Genomic DNA, 15,319 nt, shown 5'->3' with positions numbered 1-15,319 from the left:
TAGAACGTAAGTTCAGAGACTGTTTCTTTTTGTCTTTGTATCTTCAGTGCCTAGGATATTACCTAGCACAGAGTCATGCTTCAAAAATGCTGTTGGTAGAAGTCAAAAGAAGTATCTTTATTTTCCCTTGTACATGAGCTCTGCTGTGGTGTAACTTTTTTTAAAATTGTGACCTGCTTTCTTCTACTAATGCTTTTGGAGGTACACATTTTCACAGAGCCCGTGACTAGCCCCATATACAGATAGTTGATTTAACCATTTACATATCTTTTAAGTACATACTCTAATGAGAACCATTAGGGGGAAGAAAGAAGAACAGAACATTAGGCTTGGTGCTTTGATGCAACAAAGTTGTAGTTGTAGTTGGTTTTGTAACATCTGTTATCATTGGTAACTGATGACTTGTCCAAAAAAACTTTATCACAATGTTGGGTGATTTTGTTTTTTTCTAGACTTTGAAACCCCCACCTCTTAAACCTATAGTAAATGCCTATGTTTTATTAAATTTGGGAGATTCAGTAACAACTGACCATATTTCTCCAGCTGGAAATATTGCAAGAAATAGTCCTGCTGCTCGATACCTAACCAACAGAGGGTAAGTATGTTTGAATTAAGGAAGGAGGGACCATGAGGAGAAAAAGATGTTAAATAAAAGTGAGAATATCCCTTGTTGATACCATGCCACTTCTCATTCACTGAATTTAACCACGCACTGATAATCTCCTACTTGTTGGAACTTTGTGCTTTGGAAATCCACTCTTCTTTCTTTGACTGCCTGGTCTCTTTTAATTCTGAAATCCAGTGATTCTGTGATCTTATCAGCTAAGGAGTAGCTATAATGCTGAAACTTCTCAGCCAATGAACCAATTTCTTTTTTCCTTTCCTCTACCGCTAGACCTGATTCCTCCCAAACCAGCTTTATGTTACCCAGAAATAAGTCAAGGAAAGACTGCTTAGAAGAACCACCCATCAGGAACTTACTTCCTTTTAAATCTTACAGAAACCCAGCTTAGGGTTCCACTATACTACTACTGCCAAGTATATCCCCTTCCCTACCCTCCCTATCACCCCCGCCCCCATTAAAAAGATACTGCATTTACTTGTTGGAGCAAATAAATGACTGGGGTAGCCTTTGGAAATTATCAGTACTTCATTTTTCAGGAGTTTTTTACTCAATTCAATTTTTCGAATAAACTGGCTCCCTTTCTTCTCTTCTTGCCCATCTTTTAGGTTTTTTTTTTAGTTGGCTTATATTTCTGCCATAGAAATGACCAAAGGAAAGAAGGTAGATATGTAATTATCAAGATGTTCTCTCCAGCTCTAGTAAAAAGTTTTTATAAGGGAGAAATATAAAATTCGATTTGGGGTTATCATCAGTAGATTTCATTTGTTAATTCTGGCCTTACATCTTGAGTCATCTCTAAACTCATACCAACAAATGTAACCTAGTAAAAAGATGTTGAGATTTGATGTTATTCTTTTCTTTTGGAAATTTTTCCAGTAATTTTGATGGATAGAAATCAGAACAATTATGCTTAATTATGTTAAATATTTAAAGCATACAGTCCAGTTTATGGTAGCACAAAAACCATGTTTAATAAGTAGAAAATATTTGGATTTTATATCCATTATGGAAGCTGACTCTTCTCAGAGTATTTGTTTTTGGCCACATGGTCAAATAGAACTCTGAATGGGCTGCTTCTCCATACTAAAGGTCTAGAAATCTGGATCAACCCAGGGAATACTGATCTTGTTTTGGTATTGATCATGAATAGTATCTCTGTCCTAGCCTATATGGAAGACAAAAAAATTCAGCTTTTATCTATCTACTAGAATCACTGGCTATTCCAAAGTTAACTTGGCACATTCAGGGATTGTCTGCTAAAATTCTGTGTTACAGTATAAATGGTATAACAAAAGAGATATTGGGGGATGGAGCCAGTAAGTGTCCATACTTCCTAATATAGTGGTCAGTGGTAACATTGCATTTCATGGATATCCAACTGTACTGCACGATGTCTTATTTTCTACTCTAACTAATGGTGAGCTTAAACTGTAAAGTAGTGAGTGGAGGCCTACGATGGTACATTATAAGTTTGAAGGAATACAAAGGAACTAGGGTTTCTCTGGTCCGCACAGAGTGTACAATCAAAAAATGGGAAAAGAATACAGATACATAAAAATGTTAAGTACACAAAGAGCATGAAACTTGCCATGGTCTCCAAGTAAGAGAGACGATATCTGTGGGGAAAATATGGACGACTTTAGACAGTACATGTCTAAGTGCTAAATGAATAATAAGTGCTATGAATTCAGAGTAGAAGAACCTAGTAAATTTAGGAAGGTTTCTGAGTGGGAAAGTAGCACTTGAACAGTCCTTAAAGAATGAATAATCCAGGCACGAGGTGGCGCAGTAGAAAAAGCACAGGCCCTGATTCAGGAGGACCTGAGTTCAAACATCACCTCAGACATTTGACACTTACTGGCTGTGTGACCTTGGCAAGTCACTTAATCCTCATTGCCCTGCCCCCCCCCCCAAAAAAAAAGAATGGATAATACAAAGGACTAATATAGTAATGTTTTACATAATTGTATATGTATAACCTATATCTGATTGGGTTACTGCCTCAGGGAAGGGGGAGGGGAAGGAAGGAAAGATAGAGTTTAGAACTTAAACTTTAATAAAAAATGTTTACTTAAAAAAAAGAAGAGATAAGAAGATACAATCTGCTTAATATTGACATCCCTCTCAGTATCTTCAGAAATAGTTACTTGTGTTCACAGTCCGCTTGATTACTATGCCATGCTCGGTTTTATTGCTGGTTGCATATACCCGGGAGGACCGTGTTTTGGGGGGGGGAATTTTATAGTAAAAAAATAGTTGGCATGAGAATTCCAGAATCTAATATCATTTTGGCAAATCACACATCAATCAACATGATGCCTCCCATGCTTCTGAAGAAGCTAAAAGTTAGGCTAGGTTTCTTATAAAATAGCCTTTTTTTTGATAGCTTTCCAAGTCAGTCTATAAAATCTTCACCAGGTCCTTTTTCCTGCCAATGCTTCCAAATAAGCTAATGTCAGTCCAGAGGCTGAAGGTATATAGTAGTAATACTCTGGATTTCATTCTTCATTAAGTTTACTTCTTGTCCACAGTCCTAAATCTTACTTATGTGGGCTTATGGACATGTGCTGATTTTCGTCACTGCCTCAAACCTTCATTTATGGTTTATACTTTTAAGCTAGTCTGTTTTTTTTTTTTTCCCTTCTTTATGGTGCAAATTCTCCTTGCCAGAGAGAATTCACTTTTAAGGTACTTCAGTCAATCCTGTTCCAGAGTTGAGATTGTTCACACAACAGCACTGTCTTCTGTGTAACAATTCTCTTCAGAGAACTGCCAATATAAGTTCATAGGGTCACCCTTTGCCTTAGAAGAATATTGTAGTCTAGCCTTGTCATTCTTTCCTTCTCTGAGCTTTACCTCATCTCTACCTACAAAGTAAATAGACAATTGAAATTGCCTTCCCTGGTCTAGTAATCCAAATAGATTTAGAGGAATAACTAGGTATTATTTGCTTCTTTTCTCAATTTATATTAAATGAAATTTTTGCTCACTTTCAGTAAAATAAACTCCCTCAATTTTTCTGTTTTTGTTTGTTTTAATATTAGTTTGTCTCCCAGAGAGTTCAACTCCTATGGTTCCCGAAGAGGCAATGATGCTGTCATGGCTCGAGGGACATTTGCCAACATTCGCTTGCTAAACAAATTTTTGAATAAACAAGCACCACAAACCCTACATCTGCCTTCTGGTGAAATTGTAAGTCTTCTCTTCCCTCTTGCCTTGAAATAGGGCTTTTCAGACTATACTCAGTAGTCAATGTGGCATAGAGAAAAGGGCACTAACCGGCAGTCAAGGAGCTGAATTCTGATCCTACCTCTGACAATTCTTTGGTCAAGACAATTAACCTGGGGCTTGGACTAGACCTGAGGTTCTTAACCTGGAGTTTATGAATTTGTTTTTTTTTCTCTTATATTAGTATATATTTGTGGAATAAAACAAGCATTTCCACAAAATACAATGAAAAGATGATTGTACACGAAACTGCAAATCTACTAAGCACAACCTTTCATTCCTTTCAAATATACAAAAAAAATTCTTGTAAATTTATTTTTTTAATTTGTTTTCAAAAATACTTTGTCAGTTGTCAGCATAATTTGTTTTCTTTTTTAATACTATCTATTTTATTTTATACATCTTAAAATCATTATTCTGAGAAGAGGTCGATGAGTTTCACCAGATTGTCACAGGGATCTATGACTCAGAAAATGTTAAGAATCCCTGAACTTCTATAGATATCCTGTAGAGTCCCCTCCAGCTCTCTCTATATAATACAACGATACTTGGTGTCTTATGTGGTTATTTTTTTTTTTAGTTCAATTTTGATGAGTTAGGTAATAGAGTGCACAGAGTTTTGGACTTGGAGTCAGGATGGCCTGAGTTTGAATCTTGCCCTAGATACTCACTCTCCAGGTGTATGATCTTGGACAAGTTGCTTGACTTTTCTTGGCCTGTTTCCTCATCTCCAAAATTGAGATAATAGTAGCACCTACTTCATTGGGGTTTTGTGAAGATCAAATGAGATATTATGTACAACTGTGAAATGTAAAGTATTCCATAAATGTTAGCTGTCATTATTAGAGGGCATTTCCTCACCAAGGAGCTTCTAATACAAGTCCCCCACTATATGTCATGAATAATACGTTTACAAAGTTCTTTGTATGTATGGCACTTGATTTTATTTGGAGAATCTGATCAAGTTCTCTATAAAATATTTCTACATCATTCTGTGCAACAGATGTTGGCACCTAAACTACAATTCTGATCTGTCTGCTTTTCCTCATTGTAAACACTCCAAGGCAAGGTGGCCAAATGCCTTCCATGAAATAGCTTTTCTGGGATGCCTTTTAGCACCCAATGAAATCAATAGGTAGTAAGTATCAAAGCTGAGACTGAAACCCAGGACCCTGCCTCCAGAGACATTGCTCTTACCACTGTACCACACTGTGGTACTATATCTGCTATATCATTCCTCCAGAGAAATTTATGAACCTTTTTTCTATTGAACTGTAAAATTTTAAAATTTCATCTAGTGTCATTTAGAGGTGGCAGCTGGGTGATTGAGTGGATAGAGCCCTGGACCTGAAATCAGAAAGGCCTGAGTTCAAATCTGGTCTTAGACACTTACTAGCTGTGTGATCCAGGGCATGTCACTTAACCTCTGTTTGCCTTCCATCCACTGGAAAAAAGAAAATGGCAAATCGTGCCAGTATCTTTGCCAAGAAGACCCCATGGACATTATTGCCATTATTCATGTGTAAACAGAAGAGAACTGCCCACATGGAACCAAGGGCCATTTTCTATTTTTTTCATTATTTATGGCTCAAGATTAATTACTTGGTGGCCATCCCACTAGTGATACTTGGGCTGACCCCAGACCAGTGGTGGGTGTAATCTATTGTAAATACCCACATGGGAAGCCTTTTGAAGTTTTCTAGGTAGAGAACTTGGTCTAAGCCCACTACTTGAAGCACTTCAAAAAGCCTTTAGAGCACAGATCCTTATCCTTTTTTATATGTTATGAATCCCTTTGACCATCTGTGAAAGCAATTGACTGTTTCTTAGAATGCAGAAAATAAAACAACATAGAATTGGCAAAGGAATTGCAAGGTCTTCCTGGCTCTCTTCTCATTGTGAGTCCTGCAGATTGTTTCTTTATCTTTCTTCCTAGAGGTGAGCCCAATGCCTTACACAGAGTTGGTGCTTCATAAGTGTCTGCGGAATTAAATTTGTATGACCTTTTTAAAGCCTTCCTCTGAGATGTCAGGCTAGATGACCACATGAATTTTTAATTAATTTATGGAATTGTGAAATGGGACAGGCACACCTGGTTCTTTGGGTACTTGCTGGTAAAGAATACAATGTCAGTGGGAAGAGAGATTGCAATCACACTTGAATAAGGCACAGAAGGTATAGGGGCAAACAGCACAGCAAGTACAGAGACAAAATGGAGAGAAAGGGATACAGAGGCAGATGACATGGGGATGGGTTTGGGGTGGTGAAGGAAGGCAGGCAGCATGGGGAAGGGGATGGGAGGTGGAGAAAGAATCACTCACATAACCATGGGTTAAAACTGGGGACACTCAGCAGCATAGACTCAGTGGAGATGAAGAATGAGGGGGGGGAGATTTTGAGATCCCAGTTTATTGAGTTTGATGGGGAAGAAACTAACTCTTATCTGTGTACATTGGGGTTAGTTCATTACCCCCATGAAAACTATTTCAAAGTTGTGAGTAAAACTTTGAAAGTTAATATATATCTACATCATCTCAAAATTATCAGCACTCCATCAGCTCATAAAAGTCATCCCACGGTTTCTCTAAACTGTCCCTTTCATTATTTCTTACGGTATGATAAAATTCTGTTATATTTGTTTACTATAATTTGTTCAGCCATTTCCCAGTTGATAGGCACCTCTTTTTCTAGGTCTTTGTAATAACAAATTTCTCATCTTTGATTTTTAGCGCTATTATTTTCTTTCAGACAATCAGAATCAGATAATGTATCCCAGATAGAGAGGCATCAGTTATTTACTAAAACATTTATTAAGTACCCACCTATTGAATACCTGTGTGCTTAGAGGTCTAAGAGTTGGCTTCAGTGTGGTTAGAATTCATAGTACATGAAAGAGCCTGGGTGGTGACACTAGATTGTGAGTGACTGAATTAATATATCACACTACTTGTTTCATGAGGATTGTCTCTGAGAATTAAACAGAGGAGAAAGGTTACAGAAGCACTTAAAAAAAATTTTAAAGCATTTAATATGTGAAATGTTACTATTTGTGTGTAATGTGTATGTAATCTTAATGTTGAAGGAGGGAAGAGGGAGAAAAATTTGGAATCCAAAATCTTATAAAAATGAATGTTAAGGGGGGCAGCTAGGTGGCGCACTGGATAGAGCACCAGCCCTGGAGTTAGGAGGACCTGAGTTCAAATTCGACCTCAGCCACTTGACACTTACTAGCTGCGTGACCCTGGGCAAGTCACTTAACCCCAGTTGCCTCACCAAAAAAAAAAAAAAATGAATGTTGAAAACTGGACATGTAACTGGACAAAAATAATATTAAGATTGAAAAAAATGTTCAAAGAGGATATAAAGACTTCTTTGAAAGTGTTGGGGAGGTTGTTTTTATTATTCCAAATAGCCTTTGGAAAGATTCAGGCTTTATTTGATCATAGGATCATATTTTGACAGTCAAGAAATAATAATGTTCTATAATGATGCCTGCACTCATTTTCTCTCTCCATCCGAAAACACAGCATCATACCTGGATTACTGTAATGCTACATGAGTTAACCACAGACTATCAGTCTCCCAAAATGCTGATGTGGCAAAGCTTAGGTGACACCTTGGACAAACATCTTCATTTAATTTCTTTTTTTATAAAAAAGTACTGTCTCTTAAGGGATTTTATTTTCTGATTTTCAAAGCCAGTAAGAATTGCTTCCTTGTCTAGTCATCCCCAGATTAAATTTGGCTCATTTGTGTAATCTCAAAACTGAATATTTCATGTTCTTCTTGAGAAATACATTTGAATCTTTCTTTTGTCTGTCAATCTCTTTCTCACTCCTGAGTGTCAGTATTTTTTTCCTGCCCTTGGCTTTGATTATATAGTTGAGGGGCAGCTAGGTAGTGCAGTGGATAGAGCACTGGCCCTGGATTCAGGAGGACCTGAGTTCAAAATCCGGCCTCAGACACTTAACAATTACTAGCTGTGTGACCCTGGGCAAGTCACTTAACCCCAATTGCCTCACCAAAAATTAAAAAATTTAAAAAAAAAAGATTATATAGTCGACATATAAAACTAAAAGGAAAGGTGCTTTTGATCATTTCAAAACAGTTTTTGACTACTTTGTGTCCACAAAAGGTATACTTGAGAATTTCTGCTAAACTCCTCTTTGGGTTGGGTTCTGCTGTTTTCCTCTTCTATGTCCATGCCCATGTCCATATCCATACAAGCTTCAGTAGCAGGCCTCTTGTACCTACCATTTTCATGGGGGTTCCCTGAAAGTGATTGTACGTAACTCTTCCCAGAGTGATTTTTTTTCAGAAATTTTTTCCCCTCTTCTTTCAGCTTGACGTGTTTGATGCTGCTGAACGATACCAGAGGACAGGTATCCCTCTGATAGTACTAGCTGGAAAAGAGTATGGATCTGGGAGTTCCCGAGACTGGGCAGCCAAGGGCCCTTTTCTGCTGGTAAGTCATGCAGAGGAGAATGGGACAACTATGTGGGTAGCAGCCTTCTTTAAACAATCATGGCAGGCGCGATCTTTTCTTCTACAAACCTTGTAAAGACTAAGACTTCCCAAAATGGCAGGTTTGGATTAAGTATGGGCCAACATAAGCAAGTTTAAAAACTAAAACTCTGACATTTACTTTAATCAAAGAAGGGTAAGCATATCACTTCCCTATTGAAGAAGCTTATCCATTGATTCTAGGATAAAATACAAAGTCCTGTCTTTGGCATTTAAAGCCCTTCACAATCTGGCAGCTCTGACCCTGTGACCCTGGGCAAGTGAAGAACTTAAGTCTGTTTCCATATCTGTAAAATAAGAATAATATAACACAGGGGGCAGCTAGGTGGTGCAGTGGATAAAACACTGGCCCTGGATTCAGGAGGACCTGAGTTCAAATCCAGCCTCAGACACTTGGCATGTACTAGCTGTGTGACCTTGGGCAAGTCACTTAACCCTCATTGCCCCACCAAAAACTAAAACAAAAACAATATAGCACCTGCCTCAGACAGATGTTGTGAACACCAAATGAGATAATATAAATGAAATGCTTTGCCAACTTTAAGTACCATAAAAATGTTCACTGTCACTATTACCTGTCTTTCCAAACTTATTTTGTCTTAATCCCTTTCTCATGGACTACAGCCAGACCAGCCTACCTACTGTGCTGTTTGTAAAATTCTGCCTGTGAAAAGATTCTAATGCGTGTGTGTGCGTGTGTGTGTGTGTGTGTGTGTGTGTGTGTGTGTGTGTGTATTATAGACAGACAGACAGAGACCTCCTACCCCCAGGACTTAGTAACAGATGAGCTCCCTGAGGGCAGAAACAGTTCTGTTTTTGTTTTTGTATCACCAGGACCATGCCTAGCACATGGAAATTACATAACAAATAAATGCATATTGAATTGAATAAATCTGGTGGGCAGCATTTTCCCTGGCCAAAGTATAAGGAATTGCACAAGCTACATTCCTTTCATGTTCAGATGCCTGGAAGAGGAAAAAGATAATGTGCTAGGTTGTTATCTTGGCACAGGATGAGTTTTCTGGTTTGTGAATTAACTTTAAGGGTGCATTTTTCAAATTACCTTTAAACCTACTATTTGTAAAATTCTGTTTCTGAAAGGATTCTAATGGAATGTTGAAGCCTAGCCACAAAGCAGCTACTCTGTATTGGTTAACACACACCAACATGAGGAGACAAGGGTATATAACAGGTTATAAAACATGTTCCATTAATAAGACAGTTAAGAAAGTGGTGGAAGTATAAACCCTCAGTAAGATGGAATATGTCTGCTTAAACAATCAAAGATTCCCCAGGGCTTTGAGTAGTCAAGTTGTAACTTTTAAGAAGTAAATGATGTAATGAGTAGAGAACAGATATTAGAGGCAAGAAGCCTGGGTTTAAGTCCTGACATATACATGGCACAGTGGATAAAATGTTAAGCCAAGAGTCAGGAAAACCTGAGTTTAAAAATGGTCTCAGACACTTAACCTATAAAGAATAAAGGGGGGGCAGCTAGGTGGCACAGTGGAGAGAGCACCAGCCCTGGAGTCAGGAGGACCTCAGACACTTAACACTTACTAGCTGTGTGACCCTGGGCAAGTCACTTAACCCCAGTTGCCTCACCAAAAAAAAAAAAGAAAGAGAAAAAGGGGAAAAAAAAGAATAAAGGTGTAGGAAAGTTATCATGAGGGGCAGCTAGGTGGAGCAGTGGATAGAACACTGGCCCTAAAGTTAGGAAGACCTGAGTTCAAATGAGGCCTCAGACATTTAACTAGCTGTGTGACCCTGGGCAAGTCACAATCCTAATTGCCCACCCCCACAATGAAGTCATTAAAAACAAGGAATCAAATTTTTTTGTGTTATGATTTTTAAGTATTTCATTCCTATAAGAAGCTTTCTGTGTCCTTGTGTATTTGACAGAGGTAAAAAATGAAATATGAGACTTTTTTCCTTCCTCTTTAGGGAATCAAAGCTGTCCTAGCTGAGAGTTATGAACGAATTCACCGTAGCAATCTCATAGGGATGGGAGTCATCCCTCTGGAATATATCCCTGGGGAGAATGCCAGCACAATTGGACTCACAGGGCGGGAACGTTACAATATCCTCATTCCAGAAAAACTCAGGCCACGAATGAATATCCGGATTCAGGTAAGCCACACTATCCTGTTTCCTATTGTGTGTTCTTCGGATGGTACTCAGTCTTCCTTTCAGGAGGAAGTTGTAGAGTCTCAATCCTTAGGGCTCAGAAACTAAAACTACAGCAAGGACTTGGAGTAGGCATAGATACACCACTGAAATCTGCTTTTCTTTTTCTGCCTTTATAATATCAGAGGCAGAGCTGATACCTGTTTTTATTGTTTTTTAAATTTTTATTTACTTTATTCTTAATTTGTGGAATAAAACAAGCATTACCATAACAACAGCATAATAATAATGAAAGATTATTGCACAAGAAACTGCAGATCTATTATATACAACTTATATGTATGGCCATTCCTTTGAAATATATAATAAAGTTATTATGTAAATTTATTTTTTTAATCTTCCCTCTCCTCCCCTCCACTCTATAACATGGCTACAGTTAGACACAAAAGTGTGTGTGTGTGTGTGTGTGTGTGTGTGTGTGTGTGTGTGTGTGTGTGTGTGTGTGTGTGTGTGTAAAATCATTCTTACATACTTCTATTTATCAGTTCTTTCTATGGATGCAGATAGTATCTTCCTTTTTAGCTAATTTGAGTATTTATAATAGTCAAAATGACATATTCATTCAAAGTTGTTCTTAAAACAATATCGCTGTACTATATACACCATTCTCTTGGGTCTGCTCATTTCTCTCTTCATTATTTTGTGCAAGTCTATCCATGTTTTTCTAAAATCATCAAGCTCATTATTTCTTATAGCATAGTATTATTCCATCACAATCATATCCCACAACTTGTTCAGCCATGACAGACATTCTTACTATTTTTAGTTCTTTGCTACCACAAAGAGAGCTGGGATAAATATTTTAGAACATACAGGTTCTTTTCCTTTTTCCCTAATCAGCTTTGGGAATAAACCTAGTAGTGGTATTGCTGAGTCAAAGGTATAGATGGTTTAATAACTCTGAGCTTAGGGGCAGCTAGGTGGTGCAGTGGATAGAGCACCAGCCCTGGAGTCAGGAGGACCTGAGTTCAAATCCAGCCTCAGACACCTAACACTTACTGCCTGTGTGACCCTGGGCAAGTCACTTAACCCCAACTGCCTCACAAAAAAAAAATAACTGAGCTTAATTCCTAATTGGTCTCCAAAATGGTCGGATCAATTCACAATTCTGCCAGCAATGAATTAGTGTCCCAGTTTTTCCACATCCCCTCCAACATTGTTGCTTTCCCCTTCAATCATTTTAGCCAATCTGACAGGTGTAAAATGATATCTCAAGGTTGTTTTAATTGGCATTTCTCTAATCAATAATGATTTAGAGCATTTTTTCATATTACTATAAATTATTTTGATTTATTTATTTAAACTGTCTGCTCACATCCTTTGACCATTTACCAATTGGGGGAATGACTCATTCTTATAGATTTTGTAAACTTCTTTATATATTTGAGATATGAGACCACCTATTGATTTTGTGATTCATTCCCTGTAGTATACCTCGGATTTTGTGCTAACCCTCTGAAATTGTTTTGGATTCCCTTCACAAAAATTCATTTCACCTATGCCCACTCCTAACTGTTCCCACTATGGCTTTCTTTCTCATCAGGCCAAGAGAATGTTTCATAGCCCTTATATTCTAAATTCACTCCTCAATACCACTTACCATGAAAACCCAATTGAAGGGGTTTTCAGGAAGAAAGAAAAAAGAAGAATATTTAGATCTTTTGAGATCCATCATTAGTCCTAATTAAAAGCCTTATTTTTCTTTGACTGCTTTTATGCCCTTTTTTGTAGCTGCTGTACATCATTTCCCAGTGAAGTTGATTTTAAAATTTTGGCAGGGTACACAGTGGCTGCTTGGTGAATACCTACTGCTGCTGATAATTTAATGCAAACTAAGCTTTTCACAAAAAGAACCTTCATACTCCATTCCATTAAAGTGTATTTTTAAACAGATGACAGTTTTTGTGCATGGGAAAGCTTTCCTGTGAATAGCAGACACATTCTCTAGTTTCTTTGATTCCATTAGTCACACACACACACACACACACACACACACACACACATTTTTTTTTTACTTTGAAGACATATAGTGCCCATTGTTGGTTTGCCTTATTTAAGGCAAAGCCATTGAGGACTATGAAATATTCATGAAGAAATGCAGGGGACTCTCCATGTTGCATTTTTATGATAACTTCTGAAAATGGTTAATTTATGTCATGCAAAGAAGCTCCCCAGTGAGGATTGGCTGAGTCCTTATCCATGATTTTTCCAACAGCCATTGCTCTGAATAAGCAGTCCTTGAGATTCTCCTACTAGTTCTTTTCTCTCAGACTCAGAGAAAGAGAGTTTAAATTTAATCAAATTAATGGTGCCTATTCCCATTAAGACAGAGCCAAAGGACTCTGTGTGGGAAGGTATAGGCAGCCACTCTGCCTAAGTCTCTGGATACCATGTATTTCGGTCATCTGTCCCATAGAATGGTTAAGTGGAACTTAAACCAATGATAACAATGAGATACACTTTATCTTTAGCCTATTCTCCATATAGCTACCAAATAAATATTCTTAAAGCACAAGTCTGAGGACTAAACTATGAGCTTCTTGATAGCCAGGACTATCTTTTGCCCATCTTTGTATCCCCAGTGCCTCACATAGAGCCTGGTATTCAGTAGTCATTTAATAAAGACTTGTTGACAAACTGTCTCCCCTGCTCAAGAACCATCACTGGCTCTTCATTGTCACCTTTTGACATTTAAGCCCTTCTACACAATTCAGTTGGCTCCAGCCTATCTAGGCAGATTACATATTAATTCCCTTCATGTTTTGCCTCAGCCAAATCAGCTTGCTTGCTGCTTCCTATGCACAACATTCTACCTCGCCATCTCTGGCATGTTCTTCTTCACCTTTGCCCCTGGGAACTTCTGACTCCCTGATTTGTTAGGCTTTTCCTTGGTCCCATCAATAGCTATGTGTTTATTTTATATTTAACTTGTGGTTTTTTTTTTACTTATCTGTGTATATCTGATATTCCCTTCATAGAATGTGAGTTCCTTGAGGTCAGGGACTTTTTATCTATATCCTCAGCATAGTGCCTGGTATAGCATACGTGCTTAATAAATGCATGTCGATTGTCTTTTTCATTTGGTGCTTGATAAATACATGTTGATTATTTTCTTTTTTCTTTTTTCTTTTTTTTTTTTTGCGGGGCAATGGGGGTTAAGTGACTTGCCCAGGGTCACACAGCTAGTAAGTGTCATGTGTCTGAGGCCAGATTTGAACTCGGGTCCTCCTAAATCCAGGGCTGGTGCTTTATCCACTGCGCCACCTAGCTGCCCCTATGTTGATTATTTTCATTTTTTCATTTTGACTTCTTTGAATGACCCTTTTTTTCTTTACTTCTCATAGCTGGATACAGGAAAGGCCTTCCATGCCGTTGTGAGGCTTGACACAGATGTGGAGCTCACTTATTTCCAAAATGGGGGAATCCTCAACTACATGGTCCGTAAGATGGTCAAGTAGTCCTCTGCTACCATCAAGACTCATCTCCTATGATCAAGACAAAAACATGCCATAATCATTGGTCCTAGATGCATATAAACCCTAACATGAATATTGCCTCCTGGTGGAACATACTTTTTTGGTATTTGTGACACTGTTAGTGTGTGTGCATTGAGGTGGGTTGTTTTTGATGTTTTCTCTGTGCATTTCTCAATGCACAAATCTGATTCACTTAAATTTTTTTTTCTTTTTTCAGAGCTGGTGGATAGAATAAATGTGAGTGAGTGTTCTTAGTGTCAGGAAGCAAAATTGAGCTCCCTTGGAGCCACTATTTTGGGTGTTTGATTTTATTCTCATTCTCTTTGTTAAAATGAATACCCCCCACACACATGTCCCTCTACTTGTTGATATGTTTTCTTTTATTGTTCCAACCTGGAACTGTGGCATCTTCCTTTGCAGTATGCTTTATCAGTATTATTAACTGACTGTAAACAAAAGAAAAAATTTCTATCCTCAGAATCCAATAATATATTTTGATCCTTCTCTCCCCTCTCCCCCAACCCTCAATGTCTTCAAAATCAGAGATTTAGAATCTAGCCTCTTCTGACTGTGAAATGATTTGATTCTGAAGCTTTTTACAAATTAATCACACATGCAGGCACTCTCGTGTACATACACACATTCACTCACTCACTCACTGAACTTTTCTATCTATTCCAGCAGCTCTATTTTGCATTTTGTAAGAATGGGCATTGATGTATGTGGGAGTGGATGTGGATGTGTTTATGAAGTGGAGGGATGTTGAGAGAATGGTTGGGATGGAAAGAGACCATTTCTAACTTGAATAAGATTAAATCTATTTTAAAAAAAAATGTTGTTGACTTTGGAAGCAAATTTTCCTATGTGTGGCAGTATCCTTGGAACAAACTAGGGTGAAGTGAATCACTGTCTCTCAACATCTTAAACCCTGGATAGCCTTCAAGATTCTTTTCTTATAAGAAGAGATTCTTTTTCTATAACCATATTGCCACTCTACAAAAACAGAAGTTTCAAAGGAAAAAAACAGGCTGAGATACTATCAGAACTTTACAAATCATGACAACAACAAAATACAAGAAGTGAAATATTTTTCCCAAAGTCCCACGGTAAGTAGTAGAGCCTCAGACCCAAGCCTTTATGTCATTTGGTTCCAAGCCCCAGTGTTCTTCTTCCACTACTTTCCTTCCTGGTTTTCCTTGATGTTTGAGTGGTAAGGAAACCTGTAGCAGGGCTCATGATATCAGTCCTTCTGAGACAGGGTTCTACCATCCTATGAAAT

General features: G+C 38.0%; 1 protein-coding gene across 1 annotated transcript in view; it reads left to right on the top strand.

The window, feature by feature from the left end:
* Positions 1-14,117, top strand: part of ACO1 (aconitase 1) — an 83,782-nt gene extending 69,665 nt beyond the window's left edge. The window contains exons 17-21 of the mRNA XM_043977628.1: positions 453-595; positions 3,670-3,817; positions 8,196-8,318; positions 10,322-10,507; positions 13,909-14,117. Of these exons, the coding sequence (XP_043833563.1) occupies positions 453-595; positions 3,670-3,817; positions 8,196-8,318; positions 10,322-10,507; positions 13,909-14,022 (714 nt within the window). The 3' untranslated portion in view covers positions 14,023-14,117. The remainder of the gene's footprint in view (positions 1-452; positions 596-3,669; positions 3,818-8,195; positions 8,319-10,321; positions 10,508-13,908) is intronic.
* The last annotated feature ends 1,202 nt before the right edge of the window (positions 14,118-15,319 follow it).

This window comes from Dromiciops gliroides, chromosome 1, assembly GCF_019393635.1.
Source record: "Dromiciops gliroides isolate mDroGli1 chromosome 1, mDroGli1.pri, whole genome shotgun sequence".
Taxonomy (NCBI): domain Eukaryota; kingdom Metazoa; phylum Chordata; class Mammalia; order Microbiotheria; family Microbiotheriidae; genus Dromiciops; species Dromiciops gliroides.
The sequence above is the reverse complement of the archived record's forward strand: the minus strand, read 5'-3'. Positions and strand labels throughout refer to the sequence as shown.